This window comes from Callorhinchus milii, unplaced genomic scaffold (assembly GCF_018977255.1).
Source record: "Callorhinchus milii isolate IMCB2004 unplaced genomic scaffold, IMCB_Cmil_1.0 Scaffold12, whole genome shotgun sequence".
Lineage (NCBI taxonomy): Eukaryota > Metazoa > Chordata > Chondrichthyes > Chimaeriformes > Callorhinchidae > Callorhinchus > Callorhinchus milii.
The window spans coordinates 11,468,778-11,491,083 of record NW_024704753.1 but is presented as its reverse complement, the minus strand read 5'-3'; the positions used below and the strand labels follow the sequence as shown (position 1 = coordinate 11,491,083).

The following is a 22,306-nucleotide window of genomic DNA, read 5'->3' as shown; positions in this document are numbered from 1 at the left end:
TGGAGTCTAAGTGCAGTGCTGGGAGGGGGTTGTGTTGTCGGAGGTGCCATCGTTCTAATGAGAGCTAAAAGAAACAAGGTCCCATCTGCCTTTTCAGATGGTCGTTAACGATCCAGTGGCATAATTTGAAAAGAGAGTGGAGTTTCTCCTGACGTGCTCACCAAATAGAATCAGTCATTCACTTGATGGCTGTTCGTGGAGTCCCATAGCAGAGTGGGTAGCTCACTCGCCTCGCAAGCAAGAGGAACTGGGTTTGATTCCCAGGTGGGGTGAAACCGTAGGCTGGCTTCTTTACTCCACATACCTCTATTTACCTAGCAATAAGTAGGATTCCAGGAGATAGTTGATTAGGGGATCGCTTTCTGGGGAAAATAATCCCTCCAAAAAAATAATAATAATTTCACGCAATCGACGACTATTTGTGGGACACTGCTATGTGCAATTGGCTGCCGCATTTTCACCCATAAAATATACAGTCAATTCACTTTACTTTATTTATTTTGTGAAGCGGCTCGGGATATCTCAATGACATGATGAGGCACAGTATCAAATGAAAGGATTATTATTATATTATTATTGTTGGCTGAGTGATTATTGTGAGCATTGACTGAGTCCTGTCTGGTTCTGGCCACAGGGAACACTGCAAAAGTTCGTGGACGACCTGTTCCAGGTGATCCTCAGCACCAGCCGGCCGGTGCCTCTCGCTGTCAAATACTTCTTTGATCTCCTGGATGAACAGGCTGTGCATCACGGCATCATCGACTCCGAAACCATCCATATCTGGAAAACCAACAGGTAACAGCCAGTGTGGAGCTCAGTGACCTGCTCAGTAACACAACCAAGCAAACTGTGCCTGTGTGTATTTTATGGCTTGCATTACAACAAAAGATCATGAGAAATTAATTATTCTCAATTTATGTTGTTTTCGGGGGCAGAAGCCCCCTGGATCAGTTAACCCTTTCTGCTCCGTTTTACATTGCAGTCTCTAGGCTCTCACCTCCAGAGTCACCTAAACCACAACACCTTCCCGCCAGACATCATTCACAGTATGTTCTCTAACCATTGTGTGTGTGCTGGTGCTCGCTACCCCACTGGAGCTTTCTACTCTGATCCCATTCCCTGCTTTCTCCCTATCGTGCTCGCTCCCCGACTGGAGCTCTTTACTCCAATCCCATTCTCTGCTCTCTCTCTCTCCCCATCGTGTCTGTGCTGGGGCTCGCTCCCCCACTCGAGCTCTCTACCCTAATCCCATTCCCTGCTCTCTCCCCATCATGTCTGTGCTAGGGCTCGCGCCCCCACTGGAGCTCTCTAATCCCATTCCCTTAAGAACATAAGAATTAGGAGCAGGAGTAGGCCATTCGGCCCTTCGTGCCTGCTCCGCCATTCAATAAGATCATGGCTGATCTTCTCACCTAACTCTGATTACCTGCTCTATCCCCATATCCCCTAATGCCTCTATTTTTCAAGAATCTATCAGTCTCAGCCTTGAAAATGTTCAAGGACTGAGCATCTACAGCCTTCTGGGGTAGTGAATTCCATAAGTTCACTACCCTCTGAGTGAAGAAATGTTTCCTTAACTCTGTTCTAAGAGGCTGACCCTTAATTTTAAGACTGTGACCCCTGGTTATAGATTCTCCTACCGGGGGAAACAGTCCCTCAGTGTCTACTTTATCAGCCCTTTAAGAATCTTATAAGTTTCAATAAGATCCCCCCAATTCTTCTGTACTCTAGAGAATTTAGCCCTAGTTTATTCAGCCTATCCTCATAGGTCAGTCCCCTCATCCCAGGAACTAACCGAGTGAATCTACGCTGCACCCACTCTAGGGCAAGTATATCCTTTTTTAAATAAGGAGACCAAAACTGCACACAATACTCCAGGTGCGGTCTCACCAAAGCCCTATACAGTTGCAGGAAGACTTCCCTACTCTTCTATTCTAAACCTTTCGAAATGAACGCTAACATGCCGTTCGCCTTCTTAGTTGCTGCTGCACCTGCAAACTAACTTTTTGGGACTGGTGTACAAAGACACCCAAATCCCTTTGAATACTAACACTATCTAACTTCTCCCCTTCCAGAAAATAATCTGTTCTTTTATTCTTGCTACCAAGGTGAATAATTTCACACTTGCTAACATTGAATTCCATCTGCCACCTACTTGCCCACTCCCCGAGCCTATCTATATCTTGTTGCAATCTTTTTGCATCATCCTGAGAGCTCACTCTGCTACCTAGTTTAGTATCATCCGCGAATTTAGACACATTACATTCAATGTCCTTGTCCAGATCATTCCCTTCTCTCTCCCCGTCATGTCTGTGCTGGGGCTCGCTCCCCCACTGGAGCTCTCTACTCTAATCCCATTCCCTGCTCTCTCCCCATCAAGTCTGTGCTGATATTTGTTCCCCCGATGGAGCTCTTTAATCCTCATTACCCTGTCTAATCATAGTGGAGGTGAAGCCACAGAAGAATGAATGAATTTATTTTGTGAATATGGTACTGTGAGTAAAATTCACAAATTCTCCCTCGGGTATGTGTTTGTTTCACACGCTGAGTTGGTCTCAGCCTTGAGCCCTGAACTGAACACATTGGCATCTCACATCCTTGCAGAAAATCAAGCGAGAGGTTAGGGAGGAATTACTCACTCAGTGTCAGGGTTTGGAATTCATTCCCACAAGTGGCCATAGAGACCAGATTAATGAAATAGTTGAAAACAGAATGGATAAGCTTTGAATGATTTCATTTTAGATTGGGGCAAAAAGGAGAATTCAGGAGCTTTGAGATCAGAGTTAGGAGTAAACAGAATTGAACCGTTCCTGTTAGAGAGAACTTTGAGAGGGGGGGGTTGATCCAAAATTCAAGCTCGTCTTATCCTGTGGGATCATGCTGTTATAAAATTCGAGATGTCACAGAATTATGGAAAGTTGATTTGCCAGCCGGTTTTACACCGTTCTTAAACCAGATTCCAAATTAAAACCAAGTTTTCGGCAACTCGTTTCTTAATCTTAATTTTGTCAATTTTAAATGGGAGTCCTGTAGCCTTGGCTGTGCACCGGTGCGGTGAGTCTGAGGGATAGGCCAGTGAGGAAGTTCAGACCACTGGGTTTGAATGTTGAGCTCTCAACAAGATGAAGGTGATGTAATGTTAAATGAGTGAATGGCTGGAGTCAAAATTCACTTCTTTCTTCTCTTCCTCTTTGTCACCTCCCCCCCTCCCCCACCTTCACAGTCTGCCTCTGCGTTTCTGGATAAATATTATTAAAAACCCGCACTTCACCTTTGACGTCCAGGTGTCGGACAACGTGGACGCAGTGCTGTCGGTCATTGCTCAGACCTTCATGGACTCCTGCACCATCGCCGAACACAAGCTGGGCAGGGTGAGTGGTGGCTGCTGTATTTGTGCCAGCCTGGCTCAGTGATAGTGTTCTCGCTTCAGAGTCAACAATCCCCCAGATAAAATTGGTCAATCACTCCATGGCTGTTTGTGGGACATTGCTGTGCGCAACTGGCTGCAGCATTTGCCTACAGTCAACATCCACTTTACAGTATATTCCGTGAAGTGCTTTGAGACATCTAGAAGACGTGATAAGGCGCTATATCAAATGCAAGGTTTATTATTATTTACATAATAACTTATATTTACATAATATAAATTCATATTATGTAATATAATAATATAATAATTTATAATATAAATTTAAATAATATAAGTTCAGGTGGATGTTGAAGATCCCATGGCACTCTTGGAAAAATGAAGGGCATTTCTCTCTCCGAGTGCCTGGCAACAATCCCCCAGATACAATTGGTCACTCCCTCTATTGCTGTGCAGTGTGTAGTGACTCAGTCACTACACTGTACAGTGAACTCTGCAAAGCGCATTTGCACGTGATAAATAACACTGTAGGTCGGTATCAAAGCCAAGGATTATTATTCAGTTGTTGATTTGCTGCTGATGGTGTTTGTACTGTTATATGTCAGGATTCACCAATCAACAAACTACTGTACGCCAGAGACATCCCGCGATACAAACAGATGGTAGAGAGGTGAGAGGGCAGCGCTCGGACATCTGATGTCCAGGAACCACCATCGTAAGGCAGAGGCTGTGGGGATGGAGGGGGATGCAAAGCGTGAAGGGGTCAAGTGTGTGAGAGAAGTTAGTGTATGAGATGGGGATAGTGTGTGAGGGGGGGGTTAGTGTGTGAGGGGGGGGTTAGTGTGTGAGGGGGGGTTAGTGTGTGAGGGGGGGGTTACTGTGTGAGGGGGGGGTTAGTGTGTGAGGGGGGGTTAGTGTGTGGAGGGGGGGTTAGTGTGTGAGGGGGGTTAGTGTGTGAGGGGGGGGTTACTGTGAGGGGGGGTTAGTGTGTGAGGGGGGGGTTAGTGTGTGAGGGGGGGTTAGTGTGTGGGGGGGGGTTAGTGTGTGAGGGGGGGGTTAGTGTGTGAGGGGGGGTTAGTGTGTGGGGGGGGTTAGTGTGTGAGGGGGGGTTAGTGTGTGAGGGGGGGGTTAGTGTGTGAGGGGGGGGTTAGTGTGTGGGGGGGGGGTTAGTGTGTGAGGGGGGGTTAGTGTGTGAGGGGGGGTTAGTGTGTGGGGGGGGTTAGTGTGTGAGGGGGGGGTTAGTGTGTGTGGGGGGGTTAGTGTGTGGGGGGGGGTTAGTGTGTGAGGGGGGAGTGTGTGGGGGGGGGTTAGTGTGTGAGGGGGGTTAGTGTGTGAGGGGGGTTAGTGTGTGGGGGGGGGTTAGTGTGTGAGGGGGGGGTTAGTGTGTGAGGGGGGTTAGTGTGTGAGGGGGGGTTAGTGTGTGAGGGGGGTTAGTGTGTGAGGGGGGGTTAGTGTGTGAGGGGGGGTTAGTGTGTGAGGGGGGTTGTGTGTGGGGGGGTTAGTGTGTGAGGGGGGGGTTAGTGTGTGAGGGGGGGTTAGTGTGTGAGGGGGGGTTAGTGTGTGAGGGGGGGTTAGTGTGTGAGGGGGGGTTAGTGTGTGAGGGGGGGTTAGTGTGTGAGGGGGGTTAGTGTGTGAGGGGGGGGTTAGTGTGTGAGGGGGGTTAGTGTGTGAGGGGGGGTTAGTGTGTGAGGGGGGGTTAGTGTGTGAGGGGGGGTTAGTGTGTGAGGGGGGGTTAGTGTGTGAGGGGGGTTAGTGTGTGAGGGGGGGGTGTGAGGGGGGGTTAGTGTGTGGGGGGGGTTAGTGTGTGAGGGGGGGTTAGTGTGTGAGGGGGGGTTAGTGTGTGGGGGGGGGGGGGGGGGGGGGGGGGTTAGTGTGGAGGGGGGGGTTAGTGTGTGGGGGGGGGTTAGTGTGTGAGGGGGGGTTAGTGTGTGAGGGGGGGTTAGTGTGTGGGGGGTGTTAGTGTGTGGGGGGGGGTTAGTGTGTGGGGGGGGTTAGTGTGTGGGGGGGGTTAGTGTGTGGGGGGGGTTAGTGTGTGAGGGGGGTGTTAGTGTGTGGGGGGGGTTAGTGTGTGTGGGGGGGTTAGTGTGTGAGGGGGGGGGTTAGTGTGTGTGGGGGGGTTAGTGTGTGAGGGGGGTTAGTGTGTGAGGGGGGTTAGTGTGTGAGGGGGGTTAGTGTGTGAGGGGGGGTTAGTGTGTGAGGGGGGTTAGTGTGTGAGGGGGGGTTAGTGTGTGAGGGGGGTTAGTGTGTGGGGGGGTTAGTGTGTGAGGGGGGGTTAGTGTGTGAGGGGGGGGTTAGTGTGTGAGGGGGGGGGTTAGTGTGTGAGGGGGGGTTAGTGTGTGAGGGGGGGGTTAGTGTGTGAGGGGGGGTTAGTGTGTGAGGGGGGTTAGTGTGTGAGGGGGGGTTAGTGTGTGAGGGGGGGTTAGTGTGTGAGGGGGGGTTAGTGTGTGAGGGGGTTAGTGTGTGAGAGGGTTAGTGTGCGGAGGGGGAGGTTAGTGTGTGTGGGGGGGGTTAGTGTGGTGGGGGGGGTTAGTGTGTATGGGGGGGTTAGTGTGTGTGGGGGGGATTAGTTTGTGTGTGGGGGGTAGTGCGTGTGGGGGAGGGTTAGTGTGTGTGGGGGGGGGTTAGTGTGGGGGGGGTTAGTGTGTGAGGGGGGGGTTAGTGTGTGAGGGGGGGGGTTAGTGTGTGGGGGGGGTTAGTGTGTGAGGGGGGGGGGTTAGTGTGTGAGGGGGGGTTAGTGTGTGAGGGGGGTTAGTGTGTGAGGGGGGGGTTAGTGTGTGGTGGGGGGGGGGTTAGTGTGTGGGGGGGTTAGTGTGTGGGGGGGTTAGTGTGTGTGGGGGGGGGTTAGTGTGTGGGGGGTTAGTGTGTGTGGGGGGTTAGTGTGTGTGGGTGGGGGTTAGTGTGTGTGGGGGAGGGTTAGTGTGTGTGGGGGGGTTAGTGTGGTGGGTGGGTGGGGGTTAGTGTGTGTGGGGGGAGGTTAGTGTGTGTGTGTGGGTACAGTTAGTGTGTGTGGGGGGTACAGTTAGTGTGTGTGTGTGTGTGGGTGGAGGTTAGTGTGTGTGTGGGGGGGTTAGTGTGTGTGTGTGGGGGGGTACAGTTAGTGTGTGTGTGTGGGGGGGGTACAGTTAGTGTGTGTGTGGGGTACAGTTAGTGTGTGTGTGGGGGTACAGTTAGTGTGTGTGTGGGGGGGTAGTGTGTGTGTGGGTACAGTTAGTGTGTGTGGGGGGGTACAGTTAGTGTGTGTGTGGGTACAGTTAGTGTGTGTGTGGGGGGTACAGTTAGTGTGTGTGTGGGGGGTTAGTGTGTGGTGGGGGTACAGTTAGTGTGTGTGGGGGGGTTAGTGTGTGTGTGGGGGGGTTAGTGTGTGTGTGGGGGTACAGTTAGTGTGTGTGTGGGTACAGTTAGTGTGTGTGTGGGGGGGTTAGTGTGTGGGGGGGGGTTAGTGTGTGTGTGTGGGTACAGTTAGTGTGTGTGTGGGGGGGTACAGTTAGTGTGTGTGTGTGGGGTACAGTTAGTGTGTGTGTGGGGGGGGTTAGTGCGTGAGGGGGGGTTTACTGTGCGGAGGGGTGCTGATGGCTGTGTCTATGCTGTAAGGTACTACGCTGATATCCGTCAGACGATCTCCGCCAGTGACCAGGAGATGAACTCTGCCTTAGCTGAGCTGTCCAGGGTAAGTGCTACCACACTTAAGTATTCTTTGTTAATATTATTGTGAATATTAATTAAATATTAATATTTCGGTCATCTTTCCCCAACCCCAACTCACCCTCCTCGGCTCCCACCCCTAGCTCGGGTGCCCAGCAGCAGTAATAAATTGATAAATTATATAGTAATAATAATTATCATATAATTCACACTTATAAGCACACCTGTTGAGGTCAAGGCGCAGTCAGGCACCAGTTCAGGGGGCAAACTGGCTCCAACACAACATTACCCACTCCTCAAAGCTCTTTTTTTTGGTCAGCCGGGTGTCTGACACATACGGAAACCCATCCCCATGCTTAAGAGCATCCAAACCAAGCTGAGATTTCCATGCATCCCACCTACACATGGAAATCCCAGAGATAGATTGTTGGAATGGAATGCACTCTCTCTCTCTCTCTCTCTCTCTCTCTCTCTCTCTCGAGGGACACATCCTGCGTACCTAATTCCGAAAAGTATTAGGCGCAGGTTGGTAAGAGCCAAGGCTTGAGGACCCTAGAGTGTGTGGTGGGGTAACTGCTGGAGTGTCACCAGCTAAATCCGGATGGCTTGCCATTGATATTGCTGTCTGACAAGCCTTCCCGCTGTTTCCGGCTATTGGGATGGAGGGCCTTGAGGTGATGCACTGAGGGACACACACACACACACATAGGTGTTATCTCAGTCTGTCCTGAGTTTCTGATCTGAACCCCTGCGCCCTCCCCCCTTCTCTATCCTGGAAGGTGTGAATGTCCAAAGTCCTTTCTTATATTACAGAACTACTCCAACGAAATGAACTGTCTCGTTGCTCTGCATGAGCTCTACAAGTACATTAACAAGTATTATGATCAGGTATGGAGAGCAACTACATTACAATGTACATTACAGCGTCTGTCAGGAGGATGTCTCAAAGTGCTCAACCCTGCTGGTTGGCACCCAAGCTTGGGGCGTGATCCAGGGGATAAGGGAAAGATGACCAAAAGCGAGGTCCAAGAGATACGTTTTGAGACGTGCCTTGAAAGAGTGGAGGAAGTGAGGGGATGAATCAGAGTGTCTCCAGAACGTAGAATGGCTGAAAACCCATCTGCCGATAGTGGGACAGGAACGTCCCTGAGCGACGCAAGCTGGGAGCTGATTCAGTTGCTGAGCGCTTTCCAGTGGGCTCTTCGTGTCAGGGTCCTGAACTGTACAGATGTGACATCTCAGNAAAAACAGAGTGTGTTTAGAAGAGTGGGCAAAGAGGTGACAGATGCAGTTTGTTGAGAAGCATAAAGTAGTACAGTGTGGAAGCAACAAGAAAAGTACAATATTCCCTGAATGTTAGTGTTGAGGAGCATTGTGATCCAAGTGTGGAGATGACATCGCTCTAGATGTGGCATTGTATGTTGTACAAGGAATTCTGAATGTGAGAAAGAGTTAGTGTTTGTACTGGTGAGGGTCAGTTCAGATCGGGTCAGTGTCTGCACGCATCAACATCAAAAACAACACATTAAATTTTCTCATCGGCAGGATGTCCAAAGGCGCTGGATAATGAGGCGTTTGCACCTGAACTGTGGGTTGGGATCAGAGAGGGGTAGAGGGCAGGGGGGCGTTGAGGAGGGAAGATGACTGAAGGCATGATCGAAGTGGAAGGTCTTGAGCCAGGCCTTGAAGGAGGCAAGGGAGGGGACGAGGAGGAGGGATATCTGCGAAGGAGTCCAGTGGGTGGGGATGAGGTTCAGTCTAGACTGGATCAGGGTCTGCTTTTGGTAACTGTGACCACTCTTGAGTACTGTTGAGTGCTGGATAATATTAGTAATAATAATAATCCTTGCATTTGATATAGCGCTTTATTACGTCATTGAAACATCAAAGCATTTCACAGAATTTATTGCGAAGTGGATTGACAGCAGTCGTGGATTGAGTGGCCACATTTTATTTTGAAGGGATTATTTTCCCGGAAAGCGATCCGCCAATCGACTTAACAACCGGGTTCCTACTAACTGCTCAGTGAACAGAGGCATGTGGAGTAAGGAAACTTGTCTAAGGTTTTGCCCTGCACAGGAATCAAACCGGATCCTCTCACTTGTGAGGCGACGCGCTAACCCCTACACAATGGGTCTCCACAATCCGTCTTGTCTTACAGATCATCACGGCCCTGGAGGAGGATCCCATGGCCCAGAAGATGCAGCTGGGGTACAGGCTGCAGCAGATCGCAGCCTCTGTGGAAAACAAGGTCACCGACTTGTGACAGGAGGGCCAGCTGAGCAGGGATGAGAGCCCAGGAATATGACTGACAGCACACTCAATGCAGGAGTGCCTTATTGGGAATCTGCTTCCTGGCTTTGGTTGGGGGGTGGGAGGGGCAGCTGCAAAATTCCACACAGTCTTAGCCAGTGACACCATCCTGCTTCAAAATGTAACCCACACAATCGAGGATTGATCTCGAAATCCAGCTTCAGAACTGAGACGGACTTTAAGGATTTCCCACAGTTCTGCCACCACTTTAAATTCTGAGACAAAATGGTCCCCCAGACTAAGACTAGGTGGAATTTCAGGTGTCAGAAGCTCCTACAATCCTCAACGAGGGAGCGGGCGCTGATTCCTCCCTGCCAGCTGTACCCGGGCTGGACTGCCAACCCCGAGTGTTCATATTGTAGATTATTAGGGCAGTTTAACAGCAACACACCCACAAAGAGCACTCAGTGAACAAATGATGTGAATATTTTTTTCTGTGAAGAGACTTTTTCAAGTTTTTTAAAACTAATTGCTGAGAGGTATTACCGCTGGTCGCTGGGAGCTCATCGGGGCTGGAATGGGGGTGGATAGGGGAATGGGGCTCAGAGAGGTCAACTCCTCATCCACTAACCGTCACGTGGTGTGAATCACAATCCGTGTTTAATCCACTGGCAACCACTCTGGCTGTGTCCACCATTCACTTCCAGAGCCCACGAGGTCCGGCACAGACACCAAGGGATGTCTATACTAGAGAGGGAATCCCCTCTCTGTCTCCACACTAAGGCATGTGCAGTAACTATCCATTCACACCACAGGCTCTGAGTTGGAACTTTACAATTACAGACTTTAAAATTCTAAATGTCACAGAATTCTGTAAAAAAGTGTGGTGACTATGAACTTGTAGGCTCATGCAGAGGACAAGTTGTGCACAATGTCCCACAATTTGTACAGCAATGTCCCACAAACAGCCATGGAGTGAGTGACCAACTTTATTTGGGGAATTGTTGGTCAGGACACCAGGACTATTTCATTTCCCTTTTTGGAATAGCACCACGGCATCTGTAACATCCATGGTTTAATGTCTCATCCAAAGGACGGTCCCTGACAATGAGCTCAGAGTTCAGACTCGGGGGCTTGAACCCACAATCTTCTGACTTGGGGGAGATAGTGTGACGGCTAAATTGACTTGACCGACATAAAGTTTGAGGATCTTTAGATGTCAGATCTAGGAGAGAACTCCAGCACAGGGTTACACACGACTTCTGATGTTGTGGCTGCACATGTCACCTTGTCACCAGGTTCCCTGCAGGGACGGCTCAGCCAAGAGGGTAGGTTTCCCAGCCATCGGTTTAATACCTACATCCTTGTGGCTGAGCTGGTTCTGACTGTGATCTTCTGGGCAAAGAGGCTCAAGCTTAAGAGATCTCTTGACAAGGAATTCAAGTCAGGCTAGGTTAGGACCCATGAGAATGCCATCACGACTCAATCCACATTGAGTGTTGATTTGCATTTACAGGAATCGTAACTTTATTAAGGAGCGTTAACGAGAAGCTGAGTTTAATATTAACACACTCTTAATATTAAGAGTGTTTTCCCTGTATCTTGGTAAGCAATCCTGCTAAATACTGTAAAATGGGCTCCCAAATACCAATTGTTTCTCAGGTCGACTGGCAAGCATCAGGGGGACTAAGCAATCCGTTTGGGGCACTTGGCTCAAAATTTTTGTTCAGATTCAAACGTCCTGAGAGAGTGAGATAGCTTGTGTGGTCCATGAAGGGGAAGCAGTAGAGCCCCCTAGTGGTGAACAGATCATTTTATCACCAGGTTGCGCGGGGAGTCTCAGCACCTCAGGTGTTGTGTGCTGTGTCCCTGAGGAACCAGACAGATTGTTTTAAGGCTTCACATTTCAGAGTGTTGATGGACAGTTTTTACAGCAATGTAAAAGCAGTGTGTTTGTCCAGGAATCTGGTTGGTGGAGATGCATTTGGTGGCTTTGTGTTATGTGCGCAAATGATTTATTTACAGTCTCACTGTTTTAGACAAGCACTTACATAAGAATAATAATCCTTGCATTTGATATAGCGCCTTAGCACGTCTGTATACTTAGATGCCCAGCACTGCTTGTGTACACAGAGAGTACTGCAGCACACACGCAGCATGTGTACAAGTGCACACCACATACATACATGCACCACATGCATATACACCATCCACATGCATATAAGCACATCATATACACACACTTGACACATGAATGCTCGGATGTATGCACTTACAAACATGCCCACACGTACATTCATACTCAGACTCCATCACAAAACCCACAACTGTGACTAAATACAGAAGGAGCAGGAAACCTTCACCCTGTTAAAAAAAAATCAGGTATAGCCTCCTGAGTGATTCTCAGATTGGATTCCTTTGTGATTATAAACTATCCACTTAGCCCTAATTCTGACCCCCTCCCCACCGGTGTCCTGATGGGTCAGGCTGGCCAGCACTTACACCTTCCTGTCTGCCCAGTGCCGCTCACAGCACAGCGATGCCAGTCCTGGTCTGTGCCAGTACTGTTACACACTGGAGACATCGTACCGGAGGGTTTGGAACTGGGGGAGGGGGGTGCTATCTCAGGGCTTGCTTTGTCAGGGACAGATCACGTGGAAATCTCAGAGACTCAGCTCTGTCCTGTGCATGGAGGGGGAGGGAGGGCAGAGGGGACGTTCTTGATCAATTCCTAGAAGAGACTTTACATCTTCTCGTGAACAATGAGTTACATTGGGGAATCCTAGTATAAGCACAGAATCCCGTCTTTACCACCTGTCTGAGGGCATTTGGGTCTGTTTCCCTTGTGCCATTGAGGGTAGTCCAATGGCCTTATGTTCAGATGGAATGAGGTGGGTTTCTTCAGTGGTTATCTCCTCTCTTTGATCACCCCCTACAGTTTCTGACCACCACCTCAGAAGGCTGTCACAAAACCCAAGGCCCAAAATTTCACCTAATTTTAGCTTGTGAGACCATTTTGTCTTAAGGTTTAACATGACACAGAACTGTGGAGAATATTTTCAATCTACCTAATTCAGGAAGTCAGGTTTCAGCAGCTCTTAAAAGGAAAGTGGCTTCCAAATTCAGACTTCAGTCAGTCAGTCGGTCGCCTGATCTCTGAACTTCACGGACTCAGTCAAAATCATGGTCGTGGACAAGCCAGAGACACTGTTAATGGTCTGTACAACATAACAACATCTGACTAGTGGACGTCATGAAGTGATGCTATTTATTGTTATTGTGCAAATGAGATTTCATTAGCATTCAGTGTCGCCTTGCTCAGCTCCACAGGTTTTTATCCTCAGTATTTGCCCCCAAACATTTTCAGGTAAGATCTTATTCAGTGTTAGATCCTCAGCTTTAGTCTTGTCTGGAAGGAAGTGAGTGCTTTGATATGATTCTCTGTTGTTGACTGTAAGGTGTAAACTGGGAGTGCAGTGGGCTAAATCCTCTGTATATGTGAAGCCTCCAATATCATCAACTATCTGCTGTTTATGAGGGAGGTCTGTATGAGGGACAAAACGTCCCTTAACCCACCCTCAGAAACAGTAGATGTTTTGGTGAGAATTGGGGCTATACAATCGTTCTTCAAAAAATTGCCTCGTTTCTGTTTTGATATATACAGGATGAATCAGAAGTCCTTACTTCTAGAGTTTTTAATTTTTTTTTAACGACAGTATTTAGAGAGATAGAGCCGCTATTATAGGAAATGTCTTTCATCATATTAGTGAATGTTTTTGTCACAGAGTTCATATGTGTAAATGTCTACATGGCTATGCAGGTTAAACATCTCATATAGACCTAGGAGTAAGGATGTTTGATTCACTCTGTACATTGATAGAATACATGATATTGTCTATTAGGGAGCCCAATGGTAACTTAACAACACATTCAGGCAGGAGTGGGAGGAATGAGTTTGACTTTGACACAGGTTATTAACTAAGCTGGCAGGTCTAGGACTCCAAGCAAGACTGAATTGTGTTCCGTGTATTTTCTTTAGAAATAAAAATCTATCTGTGACAGGAAGTGGACTTTACACCACTAACTGCTATTGTGGTCAACCAAAATAATTCTCAGAGCTTTTAGAATCTTCAAATGATGTTCTGTTTCTTAGAAACTCTCAAATCACAAAACCATCACTAAAACATTCGGCTTTCACCTCCCTCCTCCTGCAGCACCTTGTAGCACCTTAACTGAGCAGTCAATATGGGAACAGTGCAGTGCCGTTATTAGTCTGAACCAAAACACCTCAGTAGCCTGGTGGGTGGGACCATTCATTCCCTTATTGCTTGAGTCAACTTGTTAACAAGTGTGGAAAATGTAACCATTTTGAGATCTCTCCTGGATCTGTCAGTTTAGCAAGAATCCTAAGATGATCTTTTTACAAGATCTTGTGCTGGCCAAGTAACACGCTAGAATGTGAAATCGTAATGACTGGGTGCATTGTAACACACTGACAGACAGAAATGGAATCATTTCCAATTAACTGCCCATAACTGACTGACTGATCTCCACAGAATCACCAGTGGAAAGCAGGGAATCCACTCAAACCTGAGTAGGACGAGGTGAGGACATGACAGGCGGAAAATCGTTACATTAACACCTTCCAGAAGGCTGACGTGTCAGGCATGACACCCTGCTCTCTCCCTGTCCTAACCAGAGATGGGTTTGAGGTTCCATGACATGGTGCAAGGCTGTGATCAGCATGTGTCAGGTTTTAGGAAGAAGTTGAAAGTCAAGGACAGAGGTCCAGATCAGAGGAACCTGCACCTGAAACTCCAGGCTGGAGTTGGAGCCTATTGGGGAAGCCGTTACAGTGTGGATATGTGTGTGGGCGAGTCTCTGGGTGACAGGTGGCTGAGTGTTATGACTACTGGATTTAGAAATAAGACTGTATAGAAATTTTAGCCTCCACATGTAGCTGTGGGACCTTGCTCCCACTCCTCCCCAGATCGTATGTCCGATGCGCTTATCAATGCACCATCTACACAGATGATTTAGGTTTTACATCTGTCTATCACCACATGTGACTTTGCTGGGGGTAGCTGCGTTGCACTGACTTGCAGCTGTACATAGTACCAATAATGTATTTATATACTGAAGAGGATTAAAATGAAATCTTGTACTGTTTAGTGTAAGATAATGTGTAGAGCTGGCTCCACAGTGAGCACAGAAGAGAGTATTAATTTTTAGAGCTGTAATATCTGTAAATAACCAAATAACCAACTAGCTTCTTACCCTAATCTGTTTAATAAAGAAAGTCATTCCAATTGGTAATGAAATATTCAAAAAACAATTTCTTGAGTTTGCTCTGTTTTTTCATCATTCTGATGTAACAATAACCCCATGTGGGGATAAATGCTACAGACCCCCAGGTACACACACGCACACACACATACACAGGAGAAACAACAACAGCTTGAATATAGCACTGTTCACACAGAATATTTGGGGATTTAAATAAAGTTTATACAACACAGAGTTAGAGACCGTATCCCTTTTAAAAGACCTTACTTTTTTAATTAATCTCAAGGTTTCCTTTTTCAAATTGTTGACAATAACTATAAAATAAACATTTCTATAAAAATGATCTTTATCCATGTATATAATAGTATAATTTATAATATTTCAATATGGATTTTATAAAATGGTATGTGATGAACTTTGCACCAATTTGATAAAAGCTGTTGTAAATTGTGGTCTCTAGGTAGATCAACAAAAGGGATTCTAGCTCTTGGACACATTTACTGATTGATATTGAAGAAACGAATGTGAAACGTATATAACTCACTGAGTACATTCTCTAGTTTTACACTATTCAAGAAACTTGGTTATGAAGAGTGCCTCCTGGTGTAGTAGACATACTGTGTATGCAAACCCCTGCTTGTTGACCTCCCCAACTCCTCTTTCCACAGGCTGTAGATCATCCAGAATTCTGCAGCCCGCATCCTCTCCCGCACCAGGCTCCGTGACCTTATCAACCCGATCCTCGCCCGACTCCACTGGCTTCCCATCACACATAGGATACAGTTCAAGATCCTGGTCCTCACCTTCAAAGCACTCCATAGCCTTGCTTCCCCCCTACCTCTGCGACCTCCTAACCCCCTACCAACCTGTCCGCTTCCTCCGGGCTGCTTCACATCCCCCGCTTTGCCCGAGTCACCATTGGCAGGTGGGCCTTCAGCCTTGCTGCCCCCACCCTCAGGATTTTATCTTCTTCTACTTTTTATTAACTACTCCCTCCCTCCCTGGTGAACGTCCTCCCAGGGCAGCAGCGGGACCCAGAGTGGAAACAATACCAACCGTTGCTGCAGTCTGTCAGGAAGACAAGCGCATCTCTTACCAACCGCACGTCCTTAATTTAATCCTGACACTGCAGATAGTGACCCACGAGGCTGATTGGGAGAGCGAGGGGGAGAGCATGTGTGTGAGAGAGAGAGACTAAGAGAAGGAGAGAGAGTGTGTGAGGGGGAGAGAGCGTGTGACGGGGTGGGGAGAGAAACCTAGATGGGGAGAAAAAGAGGGGTGAGAGAGAGTACATGTGTAGAGAGAGGTAAGAAAGGGGGAGGGAGAGAGCAGAGAGAATGTGAGGATGAGGGAGTGAATGAGAGAGAAGGGGAGAGAAACAGAGAAGGGGAGATTAACAGACAGTGATTGATAGAGAGTTTGAGAGGGGATAGAGAGAGTGTGTGGTAGAGAAGCAGAATGTGAGAGAGAGGAGGAGGGGGAGTGTGAGAGGGAAGAGAGTGTGAGAGGTGGAAAGAGAGTAATCGAGAGTGAGAGAAAGGGGGAACATAGGAACAGGGGTCGGCCATTCAGCCCTTCGAGCCTGTTCCTCCATGGCTGATATGTACCTCAACAAATCCTTTCAGTTCCAATTTTCTGCTTTCTCCCCATATCCATTAATACCCTGACCTACCAAAAATCTATCAACCTCACTCTTGAAGGTGTGGATGGATCCACCATTTTAATGACCTCCTCAAAAAATTCAACTAGATTAGTCAGACACAACCTACCCTTCACAAACCCATGTTGACTCTCTTTGACTAGCTCATACCTGTCCAAATGTTCAGTCACTCTGTCTCTGATGATAGATTCCAGTATTTTCCCTACAACTGATGTTAATAATAATAATAATCCTTGCATTTGATATAGCGCTTTTCACGTCGGGAGGACGTCCCAAAGCGTTTCACAGAATATACTGTAAAGTGAATTGACTGTATATTTGTGGGCGAACGCGGCAGCCAATTGCGCACAGCAATGTCCCACAAACAGTCGTAGATTGAAAATGACCAATTTATTATTGTTTTTTTTTGGAGGGATCATTATTAGGCTCTGTGTGGAGTAAGGAAACTTGCCCAAGGTTTCGCCCTCTGCCTGGAATTGAACTCAGGTCTTTCACTTGCAAAGCGAGTGCTCTAACCACTGAGCTACAGGACTCCGAACTGACAGTCTGTAGTTTCCTGGTTTCTCCCTCCCTTCTTAAATAAAGGGATGACATTTGCAATTTTCCAATCTAAGGGCACAACTCCCAAATCTAGTGAGCTTTGAAAAATTATGATGAATGCATCTGCAATTTCCTCTCCTATTTCCTTTAACACCCTGGGGTGGAAACTGTCAGGTCCTGGAGATTTGTCTATCTTGAGTCTCATTATTTTCTCCATTACCTTTTTTTTATTGATATTAATTTTATTAAGCATTTCTTTTTGACTTATTTTTAGGTTCCCCTGTACGGTTGGTATTTGGTTCTCATCCTCTACTGTAAAAAACAGTAGCAAAGTATTCACTTAACAAGTCAGCCATTTCCTTATTTTCCGTTATAGTTTCACCTAAATCTGTCTTTAATGGACCCATATTCCCCTTGACCATTCTCTTTTAATATATTTATAAAAGCTTTTACTATTGCAAGTTTTTTCATACTCCTTTTTTGCTCCTCTTATTACTTTCTTTTTATCCCTTTGTTGCTTTTTGTAGGTCTTCCAGTCCTCTGCATTCCCACTTTTTCTTGCATTTGATTAAGCCTTTTCTTTTAGCTAACACGATTGGAGCTTTTGCATTTTAGGGGTATGTACATGTTCTGTGTTGTATCAAATACTTTTTTGAATACTTCCCATTGTTCATCTGCAGGTTTACCCACTAACAATTCAGCCCAGTTTACTGTGATCAAATATATTTCTCATCCAATCGAAGTTTGCCTTACTCAAATTTAAAACCTTGGTTTGGGACTCTCACTTCTCCCTCTCAAATGTAATGTCAAATTCAATTATTTTCTGATCACTATTTGGAGGGTGTTCCTTTACTGTTAGATTGTTAACTAGTTCTGACTCATTATATATCACTAAATCCAGTTGGCGTGTTCCTTTGTTGGTTCTAAAACATATTGTTCCAAAAAACTGTCCTGAATACATTCTAGAAATTTGTTGCCTTTACTACCTGAGGTTTCCTGCTTCTCCCAGTCTATGTGAAAATTGAAATCTCCCATTATAGCTACATTGCTTTTGCTACATGCTTCCCTGATCTCCGTACTTATACATTTCCCCACTACATCACAACTCTTTGGGGGTCTGTTGACTACTCCCAACAGAGTCTTACCTCCTTTGCTGTTCCTTAATTTTACCCGCAGTGTTTCCATGACCTGATCACCCTTACTGAAATCTTTCCTTTCCACTGCTGTATTAGTGTCTTTTATGAATATTGCTGCTCCTCCTCTGTTCCCAATGTCTCTGTCTTTTCTACAGATTTTATAGCCTGGAATATTTAGCTCCCAGTCCTGCCTAGCTTGTAACCAGGTCTCTCTGTGATGGCTACCACATCAGACCCTTTTAGCTGATTTGTGCTTCTAACTCACTTGTTTTATTTCTTATTTCTTAATAATCCCTCCAAAACCAAAAACAATAATAAATGAATCATTTTCAATCTACGACTGTTTGTGGGACATTGCTGTGCGCAATTGGCTGCCGCGTTCGCCCACAAATATACAGTCAATTCACTTTACAGTATGTTCTGTGAAGCGCTTTGGGACGTCCTCCCGACGTGAAAAGCGCTATATCAAATGCAAGGATTATTATTATTATTATTATTATGCCACGCGCATTTGTGTACGTAACTCTTATTTGGGTAACTGTCCCCAACATGCCTATACTGTTGACATTTTGTCCATCCATTCGTGGAGTCCTATAGTTCAGTGGTTAGAGCACTCGCTTTGCAAGTGAGAGACCCGAGTTCAATTCCAGGCAGAGGGCGAAACCTTGGGCAAGTTTCCTTACTCCACACAGAGCCTAATAATAATCCCTCCAAAACCAAAAACAATATTAAATTGGTCATTTTCAATCTACGACTGTTTGTGGGACATTGCTGTGTGCAATTGGCTGCCGCGTTCGCCCACAAATATACAGTCAATTCACTTTACAGTGTGTTCTGTGAAGCGCTTTGGGACTCCCGACATGAAAAGCGCTATATCAAATACAAGGATTATTATTATTATCTGCGACCAGGGCTCCCTCTGCCTCCTTGTCCTCCTTGACCTCTCTGCTGCTTTCGACACCGTCGACCACTCTATCCTCATCCACCGCCTCTCCTCTCACCTCAACTCCCCGGCGCTGTCGGTTCTGATTGGTTCAGATCATACCTCTAACACCACCTGCACTTTGTCTCCTCAAACTGTTTCTCCTCTAGCCCCACAATGTCTTGTGTGGCGTTCTTCAGGGCTCTGTCCTTGGTTCCCTCCTCTTCAACATCTATATGCTCCCTCTTGGTGACATCATCCGCAGACATGGGGTCCACTTCCACATGTATGCGGATGACACCCAACTCTACCTCTCTGCTTCCACCCTCAACTTCAGGACCATTGCTGTGCTGACAGAGTGTCCGTCAGACATCAAGTCCTGGATGAGAGATAACTTTCTTCAGTTGAACGTCAACAAGTCCAAGGCTCTCCTGATTGGCTTCCGTCAGCGCCTCCTCACTTCAGGCACTGACAGCATCACCATCCACGGTTGCACACTCCACCTTGCTAAGCCAGTCCGGAACCTTGGGGTCTTGTTTGACCCTCAACTAACCTTTCTATCCCACATCTGTGCCATGACCCACTCTGCCTTCCTCCACCTCTGCAACGCCGCCCAGCTCTGACATGTCTCACACCGCAGGCCGCCGAAACCCTCAAACACGTCCTGATTACATCGAGGCTCAACTACGCAAATTCACTGCTTGTCGGCCTCCCAAACTCCTCCCTCCACAGACTGCAGATTATCCAGAACTCTGCAGCCTGTGTCCTCTCCCCCACTGGGCTCCGCGACCCTATCATCCTCATCCTCGCCCAATTCCACTGGCTTCCCATCACACAGAGGATACATTTCAAGGTCCTGGTCCTCACCTTCAAAGCCCTCCACGGTCTTGCTCCCCTCTACCTCTCCGACCTCCTAACACCCTACCACCCTGTTCGCTCCCTCTGCTCAGCGGGCTCCAGCCTACTTCACGTCCCCTCCTTGCTCGCCCCACTATCAGCGGGCGGGCCTTCCGCCACTCTGCACCCAGTCTCTGGAACTCCAACCCACAGTCCCTCCATCTCGCCCTCTCCCTTTCCACCTTCAAGACCCAACTCAAGACCCTCCTCTTTGATCGTGCTTTTGATCTCCCTGCTTCCCCCCCCCAGGTATCCAGCTATCGGCCCATCTCAAACCTCCCTTTCCTATCCAAGGTCCACATTCAATGTAGATAAGTGTGAGGTGATACACTTCGGTAGGAAGAATGATAGGAGGTAATATAGACTCGGTAGCTCAATCTTAAGGGGGGTGAACGTACAGAGAGATCTGGGTGTTCAAGTAAGCGAATCATTAAAGGTAGCGGGGCAGGTAGATAAGGCAGCAAAAAAGGCATTTGGTGTACTGAGCTTCATTAGTAGGGGCAGAGAGTATAAGAGTAGGGAGGTTATGGTTAATCTATACAAAACACTGGTTAGGCCTCAGCTGGAGTACTGCGTCCAGTTCTGGGCACCTTACTTCAGGAAGGACATTAAGGCACTGGAAAGGGTGCAGAGAAGATTCACGAGAATTATACCAGGAATGGGGAACCTTAGCTATGAGGACAGGCTGGAGAAGTTAGGACTTGTCCCATTAGAGCAGATAAGGTTACACGGGGATCTGATCGAGGTCTTCAAGATCATGAAAGGTTTCGACAGGCGAGATAGGGAAAAGCTGTTTCCGCTGGTAGGTGTGTCTGTGACCCGTTGTCACAGTCTTAAGATATCTACCAAAAGAAGCAGAGGAGAGGTTAGAAGAAATTTTTTCACTCAGCGAGTTGTTCGAATTTGGAATGATCCGCCCGAAAGGTCAGTGAAGTCCGATTCGATAATAGCTTTTAAGAGAGAACTGGATAGGTATCTGGGGAAGACGGGTTTGCAGGGTAATGGGGAGAAAGCTGGTGATTGGGATTAGTGAAAGTGACTTGCTCTGTCAAAGAGCCGGCACAGACTCGATGGGCCGAATGGCCTCCTTCTGCACCGTAACATTCTATGAGTCTATGAATCTATGAGAGAGCTGTTGTCTCCCAGCTTAGCACTCTCCTTCCACTTCCTCCATGAACCACTCCAATTGGGTTTCCGTGCTGCCCACAAGGTCACAAATGACATCCTGACTATGTACGATCAGGGCTTCCTCTGTCTCCTCGTCCTCCTTGACCTCTCCGCTGCCTTTGACACCATGGACCATTCAATCTTCCTCCATGGCCTCCTCCCACCTCAACCTTCAAGGCTCTGTCCTTGACTGGTTCAGGTTCTACCTTTCACACCTCCACTTCGTTGCAGCAAGCGGCTTCTCCCCCAACCCCCGCACCGTCTCGTGCGGTGTTCCTCAGGGCTCTGTCCTCAGTCCCCTCCTCTTCACCCTCTACATGCTCCTCCTTGGTGACATCATCAACAGACATGGGGTAAACTTCCACATGTATGGGGATGACAGCCAACTCTATCTCTCTGCCTCCACCCTCAACTCCAGGACTACTGGCATCCTGACTGACTGCCTGTTCAACATCAAGTCCTGGACAAGGGACAACTTTCTCCAACTCAATGTCACCAAAACCGAGGCCCTCCTTATTGGCTCACGCCAGCGTCTCCGCACCTCTGGCAGCATCAGCCTCCACGGCTGCACACTCAACCTCACTAAGCCAGTCAGGAACCTGGGTATCTTGTTTGACCCTGAACTGTCCTTTCTCCTCCACATCCGCGCCATGACCGGCACTGCCTACCACCATCTCCGCAACATTGCCAGACTCCGCCGTTACCTCACCCCTCAGACCGCTGAGACCCTCACCCATGCATTCGTCACATCAAAGCTCAATTACGGAAACTCCCTCCTCATCGGCCTTCCTAATTCTTCCCTTCAGAAGCTGCAGATCATTCAAAACTCTGCAGCTCGTGTACTCTCGCATACCAGGCTCCGGGACCGCATCACTCCCACCCTCACCCGACTCCACTGGCTCCCCATCCCCTAGAGGATCGAGTTCAAGATCCTCATCCTCACTTTCAAGGCCATCCATGGCCTCGCCCCCTCCTACCTCTCTGACCTGCTGACTCCCTACCAACCTGCCCGCTCCCTCCGTTCAGCGGGTTCCGGTCTGCTCCATATCTCCCATCTGCCCCGCTCTACCATCGGTAGCCGGGCTTTCAGCCTCTCTTATCCCACATTCTGGAACTCCATCCCAGGGTCCCTTCGCCTTGCTTCCTCCCTTGCCTCCTTCAAGGTCGGTCTCAAGACCCTTCTCTTGGATCGTGCCTTTGGTTGCCCTCCCACCTCTCTGCCTTCCCTCACCCCTGTACCACCCCTCCACCATTCTTGAACCCCGACCCCTGACTGTTCAGCGCTTTGGGACGTCCTCCCAACATGAAAGGCGCTCTATAAATGTAATTTTGGTGCTTTTGTTGTTGTTGCCCTTCCCCACCCCGACCCTCTGCTCGGGTCCATAACTCTGTCTGTCCAGCACCTTGGGGCGTCCTCCTGATGTGAAAGATGCTAT

At 47.8% G+C, this 22,306-nt stretch overlaps 1 protein-coding gene across 1 annotated transcript in view; it reads left to right on the top strand.

Annotated features, from left to right (window-relative positions):
• The window catches only part of plxnb1b (plexin b1b), a 119,402-nt gene extending 109,163 nt beyond the window's left edge, over nucleotides 1-10,239 (top strand). Inside the window, exons 32-37 of the mRNA XM_042339583.1 lie at nucleotides 635-795; nucleotides 3,224-3,371; nucleotides 3,973-4,037; nucleotides 6,959-7,034; nucleotides 7,823-7,897; nucleotides 9,171-10,239. Of these exons, the coding sequence (XP_042195517.1) occupies nucleotides 635-795; nucleotides 3,224-3,371; nucleotides 3,973-4,037; nucleotides 6,959-7,034; nucleotides 7,823-7,897; nucleotides 9,171-9,275 (630 nt within the window). The 3' untranslated portion in view covers nucleotides 9,276-10,239. The remainder of the gene's footprint in view (nucleotides 1-634; nucleotides 796-3,223; nucleotides 3,372-3,972; nucleotides 4,038-6,958; nucleotides 7,035-7,822; nucleotides 7,898-9,170) is intronic.
• Nucleotides 10,240-22,306: the final 12,067 nt, after the last annotated feature.